This window comes from Thamnophis sirtalis, unplaced genomic scaffold (genome assembly GCF_051295495.1).
Source record: "Thamnophis sirtalis isolate CommonGarterSnake01/CBP01778 unplaced genomic scaffold, rThaSir2_p1.2 scaffold_7, whole genome shotgun sequence".
NCBI lineage: Eukaryota > Metazoa > Chordata > Lepidosauria > Squamata > Natricidae > Thamnophis > Thamnophis sirtalis.
The window spans coordinates 41,595,231-41,613,823 of record NW_028261387.1 but is presented as its reverse complement, the minus strand read 5'-3'; the positions used below and the strand labels follow the sequence as shown (position 1 = coordinate 41,613,823).

General features: G+C 43.1%; 1 protein-coding gene across 3 annotated transcripts in view; it reads left to right on the top strand.

Annotated features, from left to right (window-relative positions):
• Positions 1–18,593, top strand: part of ST3GAL3 (ST3 beta-galactoside alpha-2,3-sialyltransferase 3) — a 252,211-nt gene that overhangs the window by 135,108 nt on the left and 98,510 nt on the right. For all 3 annotated transcript variants that reach the window (XR_015697283.1, XM_087719814.1, XM_087719813.1), the window contains one exon: positions 1,349–1,443. Coding sequence is in view for 2 of the 3 variants with exons in the window: in XM_087719814.1 (XP_087575940.1) it covers positions 1,349–1,443 (95 nt within the window). In the remaining variant the exon portion in view is untranslated. The remainder of the gene's footprint in view (positions 1–1,348; positions 1,444–18,593) is intronic.

The following is an 18,593-nucleotide window of genomic DNA, read 5'->3' as shown; positions in this document are numbered from 1 at the left end:
TTACTACATTTAGTTTTCACGGGTTGGAAGGGAAACTGGGGTAAGTGAGTCGGCAGAATAATATACTGGTTCCATGACCAATCATTGAGCATTAATTGAGTGGTTACCTATTAGCTGTTGGGTTTCAGCAAACATTGCAATCACACAGCACAGAAATCCTTGTAGTATCTAAAATGATGAGAACATATCAATTCTGAAAAGGTCTGGGCAATGGAATTGTTGTCATGTATTCCATAGTATGATTGGAGCACATGCCCTGAAGTTTGTTTTTAAAAGCTTCAATTAGTCTGACACATTTTTTATTTATATAAAAAGAAGAAATGAAAGGATGTGAACAGCAGCAACAGGATGCTGTGGAGAGCATGTGTGTGGGAGTGAGAGAGAATGAAGAAGAGCACACCACTGCTAACAAGTTTAGCCTGTACAATTATATCCTGAGGAAAATATTTCCCAGGCACATTATATAAAGTATGGTTTTCTTTTAGTCATTTTGCGGTGATGTGCTAGTGCGGTTGATGTGCAGTTTCTAGTAGAAACTGTTGATGTTTTTCCTTCTAAATTCAGTAAACACCAAAAATGGCTACTGTTGTCAGAAATTTTAAAATACTAATACTTTCCATGTGTATAGTATTTTGCTATATTGAAAGTATGTGATTTATTATCTTGTTATAAACCTAATCAGAATCTTGAAATAGGATTCCTACTGATGGGAGGTTGAGTGTGATAGTTATTTGTTTATGATTGCACAGTGGATTTCATAGTAGAGATAAAAGTTGAAGCAGGGACTTCTCATAGACGTAGATTTGGAAGCATGATGAGGGATGGTGTTGACCTTGCAATGTGTCCTGATACAGCTGGGTACCTGTTATATGCTCCATTCTTTTGTTTGTATTCAAACTTGTAAATACACTTGATACATAAGAATGCTTTGTATTCTAAGCAGTAGACTTTCTTAGGCACTTTTAATTTCGGCTAACAAAATATGATAAGTGATAATAGAATTTTATCTTAGCTTAGAACAATTGTGAGCATTATCTGTGAACCAGATCACTATAACTTGCTCAACAAATTGCAGTTAAAATAACTTATGGTATAATATAATGATGTGAATACATTCTCTGTATTGCTCCTGATTAGATGAGTACCACCATTGTAGACTTTGAATTGCCTATTTGCTCTAAATAATATTAAAATGCTTACTCGCACTCATTGCCAGGATAATGTTGAATAGAGCATGAATTTTTTACTTGATACCACACTTAGATTGTAAAACTCTTTCTTTTCCTTGAAGCTTTGGTTTTCACTTTCTTTTCTTTTATAAAAGCATTCTTTTTCATTATATTTATAGATTCTCCAAGCCAGCACCAATGTTTTTGGATGATTCCTTCAGGAAATGGGCAAGGATTCGGGATTTTCTTCCACCTTTTGGGATTAAAGGACAAGGTAGGATAACATGTTAATCCACTATGGTTATGTTCCACATATTACCTTTAGAATGTATGGACTTGTATATTAAACAAATTTGAATTTTCCTTTTTGGGCATATTTTAAATTTGTTTCTTTTGAGTAAAGTAGTACAAAATTGTCCTAAACAGAGCACTATTTTATATTTTTAACGTTCTGTAGCCATTTAAGAAAGATGAGTAAAAAAGGAAATTGACAATAATATAATTGGAAATAAATTTGCCTCCCATAAAAGTTGTAATTTATGGAAGGAACTTGAATATAGGAAATTATTCAACACAAAGTATACCAATTCAGGTGATAGTATCCTTTGTTTTAGTATTCCACAAAAAATGCTGGAATGGTTCTCCATGAAGTCTACCTTGTTAGATATTTAAAACAGTGTTTAGTAGATAAATGCAGTCTCACAGTTCTATCTGCCTTCATACCACAATAAGGAACAGAGTAGAATGTAATTAAATATAAAAGTTCAATAAAAAGTTAAATATTTTATTATTGATATAGTACAATATTTAGTTGTTGTATTGAAAGAAGACTCACTAAGGCATGATCTTGCTATTCCCAAATCCTTGCATATAATGAGTCCACATTCTGTAACTGTGTTCAAGATATATAGGTACCTCAACTTTTATGCACATTTGCCTTTCTATTGGAGAGGCATCCTTCCTAGAAAGTTAACAAATAGCCGCTATACGGTTTTTTTAGAAATATTGACTGTGGAATTGATTGGAAGTACAGATGGACGCAGGATTACTCACTAATAAGTAGGTTTACAAGATCACTTTTCTGCAGAGTCTAGATTATGGATCTTTATGTGGGTTATTTTATTTTCACAGGCTGAGTATTTTAGCCAAGAAATACCAGCACGGAGAATTGTAGTACCGGATGACTGGATGTCCTTGGGCAGTCTTTGTTTTGTATTTCTAAGTTGCTGTCAGTTTGTGTCACCACTATAGAGCTATGTTAATCTAGGTTTTTATGTTGGATTTTCTTCAGTGAAAACCAGAAACTGCTATTCTTGAAATGGCTGGGAGCTGAAGCAGTGGGAGCAGATAAAATGAATGGCTTGTATAGTGCCCTCTTGGGACCAAATTTTGTGCTAGGATTCGGTCTAAAGCAGTTTGTACTTGTGGGAGGAAAGAATTATTGTTCTCAGCAAACTAGTAGGTCTAATGACAGTGCTGACAGACCAGAGCGTGAGTGAAGCAAATGGCACCCTTCTCGCATCACACTCTCGAGCAAACATCACTTGAAATTCTTGTGTCAGCTTTTTTTCTTATCCCAGGGGAGGCACTGGGGATGAATTATTGTGACTTGTTGATGGGATCAAAACCTCATTAAGGTTTTCAGTCAAGACTAGTCTGATACTGGTTGAAACAGGATGGCAGGAAAAAGGTGGTGATGATGGCTGCCAGAATCAGAGCACCTGGGAGATTGAGCAACTTTCTAGAGAATGATATTCAGTTAAGATATTCAGATCAGAAATCTGAGGTTGTTATCAAGGGAGATTCATAATATAGAATATACCTTGGGAAATGTTTTGTGCAGATGTTTGGGACTTTAGGCATTTGTGTCATCAAGTGTTTGCTTGAAATTCAGATGAAAATGGATTGGCATAATTCTGTCAACTTGAAGGTCAGCTACCTTTACATTTCAAAATTTCAAACTAATATATCAGAATAATTTTAGATAATTTTTTCTGCAAATAGATTTTAGAAGTCTTTATAGAAAATGACATGCCGTATCAGACTTTTAATGGAGAGGTTGGTGCCAAGAAAAAAGAGGCCACATAAGTTCATCATCCATTTTGGGACATCAAAAGCAAATAAATAAACCCTAGTACATTTCTAAAATGTAATATTATATACAGCAGCCTAAGTCTTAAATACATATACATATGTAGTAATTTTTCATGTGTAAGCTTCCCCCGCCCCCGATCTTGTGCTCCAGAATGGCATGGGAAGAGCATTCAACTGTAGTTTTTTATGGTCTGGATGCAAACCCTCATAGGACAGAGATTTCCCATGCTTGATTTGTTGTTTCTCAACCTCTGACTATTTAGTGATAATTGTTTGTTTATTGTGTGCTTCTCTAGAGATGACGCCCTCTGTGATATATCAGTGTACTTTGCTATGTACATCATTGAAGTGCATTTAATTGCTTTCCAGGCTCCAGATTGTTCGAGATAATGGGGATGTTTGCTAATTAGACATTGCCATTGTGTTTATTAATCTTACATATGAAAAATATCATACTGGAAATCTTTATTGTGTAGATTTTCTTGGATAAAGATGGCTTGGTCAAAGATATGGAGAGCAGCTATAGTTCAACAACCAATAAGAAATTACTGAACTTGATGTTAATAATATCAAATCTGAATCTTAATTAGTACCTAGGAAAGAGTCTTCAAATGTTAGCCGTGAGGCTTCCTTTAAATAATTTTGATACTGTAGGAATTTTCTCCTCAAGATAAGTACAGGTAGTCGTCTACTTATAACAACAGTTGGGACCAGAATTTCTGTTGCTAAGCAAGGCGGTTATTAAGTGAGTCAAATCTAATGTAATGATATTTTTTGCCATGGTTAAGAGAATCACTGCATTGATACCAGTTTTCCCAAACTGTATAATATTCTGAGTTGCAATGGATAAATAATAGGAACATGAAATGTACAGCTTAGAAACATAGATGTATAAATATAGGAATAATTAGCAATGTATAAAAATGTATTTGAATAACAAATGGTTATGTTAGTACTGTCAAAAAGGATTGTAACTTACACAAAAATATTTTTAAAGGTATTTGTATTTTAATGTTTTAAATTTTCAATAAAGGTTTTTTTCTCTCTCTAAAAAAAGAGAATCATTGCGGTTGTTAAGTGAATCAGGCAGTCATTAAGTGAATTCAGCTTCTCCCATTGACTTTGCTTGTTGAAAGCCAGCTGGGAAGATTGCAATGGCAAATTACATAACCCTGGACACAACAGCAGAAATACATTCCAGTTGCCAAACACTCATGTGATCAAGGGGATGCTGTCAGTAGTTGGATTCAATTTTTTTTACTACTGGTTCTGTGGGTGTGGCTTGGTGGGCATGGCATAGTTTGGTGGGCATGGCAGGGGAAGGATACTGTAAAATCTCCATTCCTTCCCCACTCCAGGGGAAGATTATGGCAAAATCCCCATTTCCTCCTCAGGTGGCAGAGAATAGATGGGGCGGGACTAGTCAGAGGTGGTATTAACCGGTTCTCTGAACTACTCAAAATTTCCACGACCGGTTCTCCAGAACTGGTCAGAACCTGCTGAATCCCACCTCTGGATGTTGTGTAAGTTGTAAATATAAGGACCAGTTGTAAATCACTTTTTTGAGTGCCATTGTAACTTCAAATGGTCACTAAATAAATGATTGTGAGTTGAGGACTACATGTGTAAAGAAAAGGGATCACTAAGGAAATGGTGCAATTTTGCTACTGTAGTAATATTAATAAGCAGACTTGTCCAATTGAATATCCTCCAGAAATGTTACAATAACAATTTCAGGAGTGGGAGTTCTCAAGTCTCCAGATGTAGGAAGATTGGCCTACATGCCAACAAAAAGTGTGGTCTGCGCTTGTGTTATATTACATTCTAAGTATCTTGCTATGGGGATATATTTAGCTTTGCATGTTCCAGAACTGGGAAAATCAAGAGGCATTTTTCATTGCTTCTTTTCTATGAATTTTTATATTTAGATCTTGACTTTGTGATGTTCTGGGAAAGGGGTAAACATTAGAGAAAAAGTAAGCAATGACCACACAGAAAGCAAAGTCTTTCTCTGTTTCTGAAGTGTAAGTGTAGAGAGTTTTTTCCATGATATGTAAACATTTGTTTCTATTCGTTATGTTCCAACGTTCTATTCTATGTTTGAGGGAAATATCCTTATTTACCCTTCAGCCCTCACAAGTCACTGTGATGTTTCTGACAAATTTGTATTCTTCTTGGCTTTTCACATTATTTCTTCCCATCCTTTTCTGGCTCTGTTTTCAGAATGCCAAAGAGCATATGGCTTGTGACACAGGCATGGGGATTTGAGTAATTGAGCCTACACTATTGGTAAATTGTATGCTTGGGAACCCCTTTGTATTAAAGTGTTGGAAGGATTTTTTTTTCCAATATATATGCATTTTAATTATTTTTTGCCATCCGGAATCACATTGATAATATAAGTTGATATATGCAAAAAGAAGTACAACTGCTATGGGGATGAAAATGATACTGGCATTGTCAATTGTTTTCAGTGTTCACAAAGCAATTAGTTTCACTGCATTCACACCCTGAACACAGAGCTAACAAATATGATTTTTGTTCATTTCTCATTTCCTTTATTATATGATATCCCCCCTCCTGTTTTTCAAGGAAGAATTGTGCAGCTAAGTTCATTCTGTGAGGTATTTGTATCCACATCATATAATAAGAGTAAGCTCACATACAGTTAATGTACAAGGTTAAGGAGCTCTTGGCCTAAGTCAAGTAGCCTAATAATCTAGGATGTACTAAAGGTTAGTTTTATTGTGACTTGAAATCTCATGAATACTGATTGGAACTTCCCTAGAGAAAAGAGTGTTACAACAATGTCAATCAAGGAGTTGAAGGAAAATAAATACATCTTATTTATGCAAGAATATATCTTCTTTTAATTTAATAATTTTTTTAAGATGAAGTCATCATTGCCCATAAATATTCACAGATGGATTTCATATTTCTTTGGAAATTCTTTTGATAGTTTCTTAATGCTGACATTTTCATAAACAGCTTGCATGCTTCAAAATTATAAAAGGTTGCACATTAATTGCCTTTAGAGCTTTAACTTGGGCAAGATAATGGACTGAACCAAGGCAAAAGAATAAGGCTCTCTTAAAGAAATATAGGGATTGTGCTTGATTACCTGTTTGGAAAAATGATTTTATTCTGTTCTAGAAAGCACTGAAATCCCTCTAAAGATTTAGTTTACAAACTCATTTAATGATTGAAAAGGTATTTTAGATCCATTGTTATCATTAGAGCAAAGTAGTTCATCTCGGCTATCTCTTCAGTTTCTTAATTCTCAAGTCCAGAAATCTATGTAATCTTGCCAGAAATTATCCACGAGTATGACCAATGCTGTTTCTGTCCCATAACTGAGCTAAAACCTGACTGGAAGGGGGCCTACATAATATGTTTAATCCAGGACACTCTGAAGCTGCCAAGCAACCACTTACTCTATTCTCATACTTACAATAGAATGGAATGGAATAGAATTCTTTATTGGCCAAATGTGATTGGACACACAAGGAATTTGTCTTTGGTGCATATGCTCTCAGTGTACCTAAAAAGACAAGATGCATTCATCAAGAATCATAAGGTACAACACTTAATGATAGTCATAGGGTACAATTAAGCACTCAGATCATACTAGGAAATAATTGATATAAATCGTAAGGATACAAGCAACAAAGTTACAGTCATACAGGGAAGGGAAGTCAAAGGGAATGTAGGAGACTGGATGGAGATTCTCCTGACAGGTGGGATCAAGAGATAGTTATTTTAAGGAGGGGGCAAACAAGGGCCTTCTAAAGGGTCCCAGAAATGTCCCCTCCTGCAGTGAGGTATTATTTACCACTGCCAAACCCACCTGGCTATCACCATCCTTTTATCAATAGCTTTTATCAACCAGGAGGGGCAGGGATCTAATTGACAGGTGGTTGCACTGACAGCATTGAGGACCCTGTCCATTTCATCAACTCTAACAGGATCGAACTGTTCCCAGATAACCAGTTAAGACCTTTCCCCCAACATCTCGCATGTCCTGCACTCTGTGTGGACTCCAATTGAGAATGAATCTGTGCAACTTTGTTAGGTGTATGGAAAGCACTGCTTTTTGGTACTTGATCTCCTAGAATGGCCTCCCAAAAGTCAGACTCACATATTCTTTAATTGCATTGTAGAAAGTAGTGAAAACAGAAGTCTTAATTTGTTTGACATACATTCATTATTTGTTACTGTTGTTTATTATTACTTTGGTTGAATGATAATTCTGTTCAGCTCTGTGGAATCATTTATTATGTTTTGGTATTATAGCATAATTTATTATCATGGATGTGGATGTTCTCCTGTGCACCACTTGGAGAGTCCAAGCAGTGGGTTATTTGAGTCTGCTTGCCCTGGACTGAGAAGTCTTTTCCCTGGCCACACCTCCTTGCATGGCTACGTTCTCCAGAAAAAATTCTCAGTCCAGCCCGATCGGATTGAAATCTGTGAGCTCCAGCTGTTTTTTTTTTTCCCTTTGGCTTGGACTCTCCAATCTGTTCTTTTCCCTACTTAAACTGTTTTCCCTTTCTTTCTCTTTCCTTCTTTGTGTTTTGGCAGCCTGGATTGCTGCGTTTGAGCCTCTCGGAGGCTGGGAAGCAGACGATTAATGGGGGAGGGCTTTCCAGGGCCATGTCTCCTCAGCCAGCTTCGGAGGCCTGCTGCTTGCCTTTAAAGGTGCGGCGATCGGCGGCAAGGGTCCCAGGACACTCAGCGAAGCTGCATTTGCCATTATTTATTGTTTTTCTCGTAGTTTTTTCGCTCTTCTGGCCCTAGTAATGCGCTGGCCTGCCGTGGAGGCGAGCGAGGCCGACGGTTCAGCCGCATTTGCGCCATGCTCGTCCTCCTTTCCCTCCTCACTGTTGCGGCAGCCATTTTGGACAGGGGCCTTTCGTGCCCTTTTTATGTCCAGGCCTACTGCTTCAGCGCCGTCTCTTCGGGAGCCGCTGGGTGCACAGGGGGTGCAGCGGGGGGCCCTCAACTGCCCCCCTGCCATCCTCAACTATCTCCATGCGGCGCTAGTGCCAGTGCCGACCATGGCCTGCGCTCTGGCACAGGGAAGCACGCGGGGCCTGCAAATTGGTCACTTTAAATTCCCCCTTTTTCTCGCAGGAGCCTGGGCATTCTCTGGTTTCCCGATGGGTATTGTAGTTTGCACTGCAGACCCTTTGGCCTCCATTCCCTCTGCTCTTTCTGGCTCTGGCTCTCTGTATCCATATATATTGTATATTTGCTTATGTCATTTGTGTTCACAACTTACGCTCTCCTTTTGTTCCTTTGTTCCAGAGTAGCCAGTCAGAACATCCAGTTCCCTTGCCTGCCTCTCTGCACTTGTCTGATCTGTCTGTATGATCATTCAACATGGAACCCTCTACATCAGGTTCTTTCGCTGGTAGAGAGGGTCCTCTGCAGGTTCCAAGTGAGGTTTCTCCCCCCGCTAAGGATAGTGGCTCTGGCAGGGTTAGGGTGGTCAGCCAGGGTAAACACCCCAAGATCCCCTCTGTAGCTGAGGCTAGAGATGCTGAGAGGTGCCAGAGAGCCCTTGACAAGCAATTTGAGAGGGCGAAGCGCCTGGTGGAGAAGGATCTCCCCCCTTCTTCTACTCCTGGAGGATCCTCAGCCCTGCTCCCTGCCAGGGAGGACCCCGCGGCCTTGTTAGCCAAGGAGGTTGAGTCGCAGGACTTGTCTCCTAACAGATCCTTAGCACCATCTTCTCCAACTCCTTCCTTATGACCAGGAGCCTGTTCCTGTGGAACCTCCCAGGCCCACTCCTCCTGAAGGGCTTTTCCCCCTTCAAGGGGAGCCTGCTAATCAGGAGCTTGATTCGGATTCTGACTCCGAGTTGTCCCCTCACATGCAGGAGGTGGTGACCTGGGCCATTGTAAAGGGCATTGAGGCTGCCATGCAGAAGTGCGAACTTCCATCCTCAGGTACTTCTCAGCCCCCTCAGGCTGGCCCTCCTCCACCAAAGTGGGTGCGCCATCCTTCTCTTGAGTCTTCCGTGGTCAGTGAGGCCTCTGCACTTGAGGACCCTGACCAGGAGCTCCATCAGATGTTGGATGATGAGGACCTTCCTCCCGACGCCCCGGCCTTTTCGGGTTTGTTTAAGCCCAGCCTATTCAAGTCAATCCTGCACAAGGTAAAGGTGGCTACCGGAGAGGGGGTTAAACCCAAGCCCCATCAGAGGCTGCTCCGGTGAACCCCAATGCAGCCATGTTTAAGGTACCGCCCTCCCATCAGGAATTAGTGCCAGTCCCCGAACTTTTTCTTGACCTTATACAACATCAATAGAACCAGCCAGCCACTTCATCCTCTCCCAGTGGGACGGACAAAAAGTTATATACAATGGAGCCCGCCCTGGAGGATCTCCTGGTCCTACCAGAGGTGGATCCACCTATCACAGCCCTCACTTCTAAAATGCCCCTCCCCGCGGACCTCTTAGAAGGGCTCAAAGTGGAGGACAAAAAGGCGGAGAAAGCCTGCCACAAGACTCATCTTGTAGCGGCTTGGGCCATTAGGGCGTCTTCCTCCACCTCATTTTTTAATAGGGCTGTTGTGATCTGGCTGCGGGAGCTCCAAAACAAATTCCCGGCAGCTGATGCTCGGCTTCACCAGGACATGGCTAAGATGGTTGCGGCGGCCCAGTATGCCGCGGATGCTTCCCTCAATGCCACCAAATTCACGTCCAGGGCTCTGGCGTCGAATGTTACCTCCCGATGCCTCATTTGGCTCCGCCACTGGCAAGCGGACCAAAAACACAAATGGAAGCTGGCAGCAGCTCCTTTCAAAGGAGCCAAGCTGTTCGGGGAGGTATTGGATCCCTTCCTCATAGAGTCAAAGGACAAGAGGAAGGTCTTGCCCTCTACTTCCAAGAAGCAAGACCGCAAATACACCCCTTACCATAGGAGGCAGTCCTTTCGTGCCTCTGAGCTCTCCACATCATCCTCCTTTAATCCGCCCAACAGACCCTCAGGCCAGTTGGGGGATAGGCGCGGGAGAGGTCTTTCTTTCAGGACAGGGGGAGGCAGCAATATGGGTTCCATAAGTTCAACCACAGTGGGGACTCCAATAGGCCTTTCCGCAAGTCCAAGTGACTCCCCGATGTCGTCTCCCATAGGGGGTCGACTCCAGTTGTTCACCTCCCGTTGGGTCCAGACGGCGGAGGGCACCTGGGTTGTTCAGACCATCAAGGAGAGGCTCTCTCTGGAGTTCCTGTCGCTTCCTCCCAGGAACTTTATCAGGTGCCCCACTCCCTCCTGCCCCGTGAAGAGGGAACAGATGAACCAGGAGGTCCTTCACCTCCTGGAGATAAACACAATAGAGCAGGTGCCCCCCGGGCAGGAGGGGAGGGGCTATTATTCCTGGTGCCAAAGAACTCGGGGGGGGGGAGTGGAGGGTCATCTTGGACCTCAAGAACCTCAACCGGCACATTGCCTACTGGAGGTTCAAGATGCAGTCCCTCCAGTCCATCCTGGCGGGGATCCGGCAGGGAGACCTCCTGACTTCCATCAATTTAAAGGAGGCATATCTCCATATTCCCATCTGCCCTCAGCACAGGAGGTTCCTGCACTTCTTCTATGCGGGCTGACATTTTCAATACAGAGCCCTTCCATTCAGCCTGTCGTCAGCTCCCAGGACCTTCACAAAGGTCCTGGCGGTGGTGGCTGCCCACCTCAGGCGCAGACCCATACGGTTCCAATGCTACCTGGACGACATCATCATTCAGTCATCGTCCAGGCTGCAGGCCGTGCAGGACCTCCGAGTCACCACCGAATCACCATGAGGACCCTCAGGAACCACAGTTTTTCTCTCAATTTGGAGAAGAGCCATCTTACACCTTCTACCAGAATCAACCACCTGGTGGTGGTGATAGATACCATTTCATGCAGGGTATTCCTATCCCAAGACAGGGTAGAGGCTCTGAGGTCCATGACACACAAGGTGATCCCTGCAAGGCAGGTCCAGGTGGTTCACCTGTCGCAGTTGCTGGGAAAAATGATTTCGTGCCTGTCAATTGTTCCCAGGGCCCATCTACACTCAAGGGCACTTCAGTGGCTGCTCCTGCCCCATCAGAGAGCCAACAGGAACAACTCGACCATGCTGATTCCCGTGCCTCCGGCTGTGAGAAGGTCCCTCCTATGGTGGACGTCGCCTGCAATCCTCAAGGGGCACCTCTTCAAGGAGCCCGAAAGGGTGGTTGTCACCACAGACACCAGTCTCTCCGGCTGGGGAGCGCAACTGGGCCATCTCGTGGTTCAGGGCAAATGGTTTGCGTCGGAGTCTCGCTGCAGCATCAACCTTCTAGAACTGAGGGCGGTGAGGTTGGCCCTTCGTCATTTCCATCTGTCGGTTCGCCATCGCCACATCCTCCTGATGACAGACAATGTGGCCACGAAGGCCCACATCAACCGCTGGGGCGGCACCAGATCCAAACAGCTGATGGCGGAGGCGGAGACTTTGGGCCACTGGGTGGAGCGCCATCTGGAGTCCATTCGCTCCGACCACATCTTGGGCGTGGACAACACCCACGTGGTCTGGCTCAGCAGGACCACCATAGACCCTGCCGAGTGGCAACTAGATCCAGCCCTCTTCCATCGCCTGACCAGCAGGTTCGATCTCCCGCTACTCGACCTCTTTGCCACCAGGGAGAGCACCCAACTGGAGAGGTTCTTCTCCCGATTCCCAACCCCAGGGGCAGAAGGAATGGACGCTTTGCAGTGCCGCTGGCCTCGGGGTCTGCTCTACGCTTTCCCGCCTCTTCCTCTCTTGCCACAAGTCCTATCCAAGATCATTGCGGAGGATGCGGAAGTGATTCTCGTGGGCCCCCACTGGCCCCGAAGATCGTGGTTCGCCAACCTGGTCAGCCTGTCAGTGTCTCCTCCGTGGCGGATGCCTCCGAGTCAGGTCTCTCTCCACCAGGGGGTCGTTGTTCATCCAGAACCCCAGTGGCTCCAGTTGGCCGTCTGGCACTTGAGGGGGACCTGTTGAGGAATGAGGGGTTATCCGAGGAGGTGGTATGCACCATCCAGACTGCTCGGCGACCCTTCACGATGAGAATCTACGATGCCACTTGGGCATCCTTCGCCAGATGGTGTGAGGACCTTCTCATTGATCTGGTTACTGTGCCTGTATGCCGCATATTAGACTTCTTACAAGGAGGTCTTGAGAAAGGTCTGTCTCCAAATACGCTGCAGTGCCAGGTGGCGGCCTTGTCCACTGTCTGGTCCAGAGATCCCTCCTTGCCTCTCAGCAAGATTCCCAGGGTATGCTGCTTCCTGAAGGGCGCCTCTAACCTTTGTCCTCCCACCATGCATCAATATCCTACCTGGCAGCTATCCGTGGTGCTTCAAGCTGTCACTTCTCCACCTTTTGAGCCATTGCGTTCCATCTCACTATGACACCTCACGCTAAAGACGACCTTCCTGATAGCCATCACTTCTGCCCTCCGTATCTCCGAGCTGGCAACTTTGTCAGTTCGCCAGGACTTATGTATTGTACATCCCGACAGGGTCGTGTTACGGCTTGACCCTTCCTTCATCCCGAAGATCAACACCCAATTTCACAGAGCACAAAAGGTCATCTTGCCTAGTTTTTGCCCGCGTCCTTCTCACGCATGAGAACACTCTTGGCACACACTGCACGTGTGGCGCTCCCTAAAGGTCTATCTTCCCCGGACCTTGGACTTCTGTCAATTTGAGGTCTTGTTTGTGTCATTGCAGCCCAGTTCCTTGGGCAAGAAGGTCACCTCTGCCACCGTGGGCATATGGTTGAGGGCATGCATCGCCTCTGGCTACGAAAGTCAATCTCGAGTGGTCCCGCGTAATATCACTGCCCATTCTACGAGGAGCGCAGCCACCTCCGCGGCCTGGGCCAATCAGGCCTCAATCGAAGAGATCTGTAGGGCGGCCACGTGGTCTTCGCCACTGTTCCCTCTAAGGTGCGCAGCTGCGCGGCCGCGCACATGGCAAGAAACCCCCGTGCAGAGGTTTCTAACTGCCGCACAGATTTCTTTCAAAGTAAACGTAGGGAAGTCCTTTGTAGGCGGCTAGAACTGGCCGCCCGCAAAGGACCTCCCCAAACTTGTTTCAGCGACAGCTCTCAGCCTGGGCGGCAGCGTCATTCAGGCTGTGGAAGGAGGGGGAGGAGGAGGGAACCAAAGAGAGGCTTTTACCGAGTCTGCGCCCCACAGCCAGGACCGTCCTTGCGCCTCAAGCCGCGTTTCTTCCTGCAAAGCCCTTCTGGCGTCAAACGGAACTCTCGGGTTGCCCGAAGGGCTTTGCAGGAAGAAACGCGGCTTGAGGCGCAAGGACGGTCCTGGCTGTGGGGCGCAGACCTGGTAAAAGCCCCTCTTTGGTTCCCTTCTCCTCCTCCTCCTCCTCCTCCTTCTTTCTGGAGCCCCTTCCTCAAAGATTTGGTACCAAAGCAATGGCGGTGAGGAAGTTGTGTCTTTTGGATTTTGCACTGTTGTCTTTTCAATGGTTCTCAGACTGGTTGAACCTTTAGCAGCTGGGGTGATATTCTTTACTGTTAAGGTTACAATTGGATGTGTTGGACGAATCTTAAAAGAAGAAACTTTTATTAAAACGTTTGACTTAACTAAAAATGTCTTCCTTTTTCTTCTTCTTCTTAAATATGATTTATTTATTTATTTTTACTTCAGAAGTTTGATGACCGTTGTACAAACTAATCCAACCTAAATGTAGAGGAGGAGAAGAAGGGGGGGGGATTTAAAAAGAGCAGAGGAAAAAGAAAAGAAAGCATGAAGAAAACATAAAGAAAGAGATGGGAGGGAGGGAAGGAAGGAAGGCACTTTATGTTGAAACAGAAAATATTATATAAGGAAGAAAATGGAAATAACTTAGGAAGGAAGGAAGGAAGGAAGGAAGGAAGGAAGGAAGGAAGGAAGGAAGGAAGGAAGGAATTGCACTTAATATTGAAGGAAAAGAGAATGAAGGAAAAAGTATTGGAAGGATTGAAAGAAGGAAGGAGGAACAAAGAATTACACTTAATATTGAAATGGGAAAGAAAATATAATGAATGAAAGAAGAAGTATAGGAAGGAAGGGAAGGAAGGAAGGAAGGAAGGAAGGAAGGAAGGAAGGAAGGAAGGAAGAAACAAAGACTGTTGAAACAGAAAAGATAATATAAGGAAGAAAATGGAAAGACGTATAGGAAGGAAGGAAGGAAAAAAGGAAGACAATGTTGAAATGGAAAAGAATATAAGGAAGAAAATGGAAAAAAGTATAGGAAGAAAGGAAGAAATGTACTTAATATTGAAACAGACAAGGGAATGAAGGAAAAAATATTGGAAGGATTGAAAGAAGGAAGGAAGAATGGAAGGAACAAAGACAATGTTGAAATGGAAAAGAATATAAGGAAAAAAATGGAAAAATGTTAGGAAGGAAGAATTACACTTAATATTGAAACAATTGAATATAGTGAAGGAAAAGGAAACAGGAATAAGGGAGGGACGGAGGACTTCAGCTCCCAGAATTTCCCTGGCTGAAGAATTCTGGGAACTGAAGTCCACCCCTCGTAAAGTGACCAAGGCTGGGAAAAGAATCCGCACTAGGGACAATGCAAGCTATGCTTCACCCCGTCAGTCCATCTTAGCGTGCAAGAAAGACATCAGACAACGCCATAGTTGCTATGGTAGCATTTGGCTATGCGCAGCGATGCTCTCCTGGTCTTTATGGGTGGGAGGGGGGCAGTTGAGCTGTGATGCTAATCCCCTCGTGGGAACACAGAGGGTGGGAGAAGAGAACCAAAGAACTTCAAACTCCAAGGTTCTGGAGTGGAGAATAAGGGGATCAACTTTGTCTAAATGATATTGACATATAAAGAACGGTTGTAGGAACTGGGTATGTCCAGTTTGATGAAAAGAAGGACTAGGGGAGACATGATAGCAGTCTTCCAATATCTCAGGGGTTGCTCCAAAGAAGAGGGAGTCAAACTATTCTCCAAGGCACCTGAAGGCTGGACAAGAAGCAATGGATGGAAACTAATCAAGGAGAGAAGCAACCTAGAACTAAGAATAAATTTCCTGACAGTGAGAACAATTAACCAATGGACCAACTTGCCTCCAGAAGTTGGGAATGCTCCAACACTGGAAGTTTTAAAGAAGATTTTGGATAACCGTTTGTCTTAAGTAGTGTAGGGTTTCCTGCCTAGGCAGGGGGTTGGACTAGAAGACCTCCAAGGTCCCTTCTGTCATTCTATTCTACGATTAGGGGACTGGAGGCTAAAACATATGAAGAATGGTTGCAAGAACTGGGTATAATGAAAAGAAGGAATTGGGGAGACATGATAGCAGTCTTCCAATATCTCAGGGGTTGCCACAAAAAAAGAGGGAGTCAAGCTATTCTCCAAAGCACCTGAGGGCAGGACAAGAAGCAATGGGTGGAAACTAATCAAGGAGAGAAGAAACTTAGAACTAAGGAGAAAATTCCTAACAGTTAAAACAATTAACGGAACAGCTTGCCTCCAGAAGTTGTGAATGCCCCAACACTGGAAGTCTTTAAGAAGATGTGGGATAGCCATTTGTCTTAAGTGGTGTAGGGTTTCCTGCCTAAGCAGGGAGTTGGACTAGAAGACCTCCAAGGTCCCTTCCAATTCTATTTCTATTGTATTCTCTATATTCTATTCTTTCTCTATTCTATTCTAATCTCTTCTGAACTAAATGTTTATCTAGAACTCAAATAAATAGCTGCTTTTTGGTTTTATTTTTTTTAATATTTATCAGTCTCTCTTTTATTCCATACTTCTGGTTGAAAGACTATTCTATGTCATGCTAAACAAATGCATATTCTAGTGGCGGCGGGAGCTCGTTGGCATCTTCAGCAGCAGCCCTGCCTCCTGTGAAAAAAACGAAGATGGAGCAGATCCACGCAGATGACGTTGCTGCAACATGACTGGAGGAGGAATTCTGGGAGTTGAAGTCCACAAGGCTTAAAGCTGTCAGGTTTGAAGACCCCTGGGGTTTTTTTCCTAAAGGGTTAGGGGTGCGAGGGTCTTGTAACTTGACAGCTTTAAGACTTGCACGCTTCAATGCCAGAGTTTCTGAGCCAACATTTTGGTTGCTAAGCAGGACCGTTGTTAAGTGATACTGATATTATATAACACTTTTAATTAAGCGGGTACCTTGAATAAACATAACTTTGAGTTTCAAATAATACTGATTTCGTTGTTGTCTTAGGTGACATCTGTGAAAAAAATTCAGGTGCTCAGGCATGAAAATGTGCCGCTCAAACACTATACTTTTCCGCTCACACTGAAAAAAAATTAGAGGGAACATTGGTCTTCGCCTTCTCCATTTGTCAGACATTACAAACTAGACGTGTTTGCCTCAGCTGAGGTGGCCTTCAGCAGGAGGGTGCTCCAAACGGTTGTTCCTACAGCCGACTCCCGGGACATTATTTCTGCCTGCCCAGATGGACAGTAACTTGGGTATGTCCCACTGCTTGGACTCTCCAAGCAGTGCACAGAAGAAAGACCATTGGCTTACCTGAAGGGTCCTTCTCTGTGCACCATGGGAGAGTCCAACCCACTTAGTTTTTGTCCCGGGATACGTGTGGACATCATCTCCTGAATTGGAATTGGACTCTTTTTGTTCCATCCTCACGGTCTAGACTATTCTATTTTTTCTGGAGAACGTAGCCATGCAAGGAGGCATGGCCAGGGAAAAGACTTCTCAGTCCGGGGCAAGCAGACTGAAATAACCCACTGCTTGGACTCTCCCGCGGTGCACAGAGAAGGGCCCTTCAGGTAAGCCAATGGTCTTTTTATTGTTTGTTGTGGTCTTGTAAATTAATGGGAAAGATACATCAGTATATAAATGTAATAAATAAGCATTTCAAATCTGGTAGAAGCACATAAAATTCTAAAAAATAATATTGTGGTGAAGTCTAGGACGAATAGTTTTCCTTGATTTTTCCTGCTCCAAATGTGATTAATTTTCCTATCATCTCATAAGGCTTATTCCTGAAGCCCTCCACGTAAGGAATATATTTGCTCTCTTTGAATCAATTCATAGCAGATGTTTATTTACCATACTAAGTTAAGCTAATTCTTCAAATGGAGCCTATTGGATGTTACAAGGCTGAAATTTGCTATTTTTATTGTATTTTGTTGTAGAATGTTTTATATAAAAGACACTCTCTGTAAACTTAAGGGCAGCTGACTCATTCTGCTTGCAGACCAGGCTTGGAACACCATATTGTTGATCCCTAGAAGTGAGAGCTGAATCATTAAGCCTAGTAGGTGTTTATCCAATCTTCATACAAAAGCAGAGCAACAGCATTATATTAGAGAAAGTAAATTGGGTCTCTGAAAGAATCTTTGTACTGTCTCAGGAATGATTGGCTTAAATTACTGCAGCAAGATGATCAAACAGCTTTACCAGGATCTTCCTAGTGTCTGTAGCTTCATATGCTTCAGAATTTCATATGGGCCTTTATAGGTTGAAGGCTGAACTAAGATCCCATGAGTTATCATTCATCACATACTTAGGAATGATTCAAACCAAATAGCATCTGTGTGAGTTGGGTCATCTGAGACATAAATATGCTCCATTATTGTCTTTGCATTATTTACTTACTTCCTGAATACCACTGTGAGTATTCTTAAATATACCACAACTATTTATAACATTTTTGTTGCCAAGATGTCCTCATCAACCCTAATTCATACATTATAAAAGCTGGAGTTACTAAATTTGAGAAAGTTTGAGTAGATGATATAGCTATTGAAAATCTCTGGGTCACAAATTAGGAGCAATGTTTATAATGATGACAATTTGCTTTGAGGGAATCATTTGGGATGCGAGGATTGGATATATTTGTCATCATTGTTAAAGTGAAGCAAAACTAAATATGGAGAAGAGTAGAACTTGTACTTGTTTCTTGTCTTTTCTCTGTTTCTCTTTTTTTCCTTGACTGTCTGTTTCACACATATGCACACATTTGCACATACAGTAGCTAGGTCCCATTGCATTTGTATAGAGCTTTCTAAATATATTCCTACTCTTGGATTTTTGAAGCTTTAGCATTTAAGAGAAAATGATATTTCCCTTTACCTATCATCCTCCTGCTAGGCAATTACTTAGAAAAAACAGTGCATTCTTTTACTTGCTAAGAAACTTGATGCCTTCAATTTTGTTCCTTAATTACAGCTATTAATAAGTGAAAATGAGCATGGTATTTGTAATGAGAGCAAAGGAAGTAAGTATGAATATTTACCTACAAAATGTGCTTTTGATTTATAATAGACCAGCAATAATTCCCTAGTCTCAGGCATAGGTACTTTTCAAGTT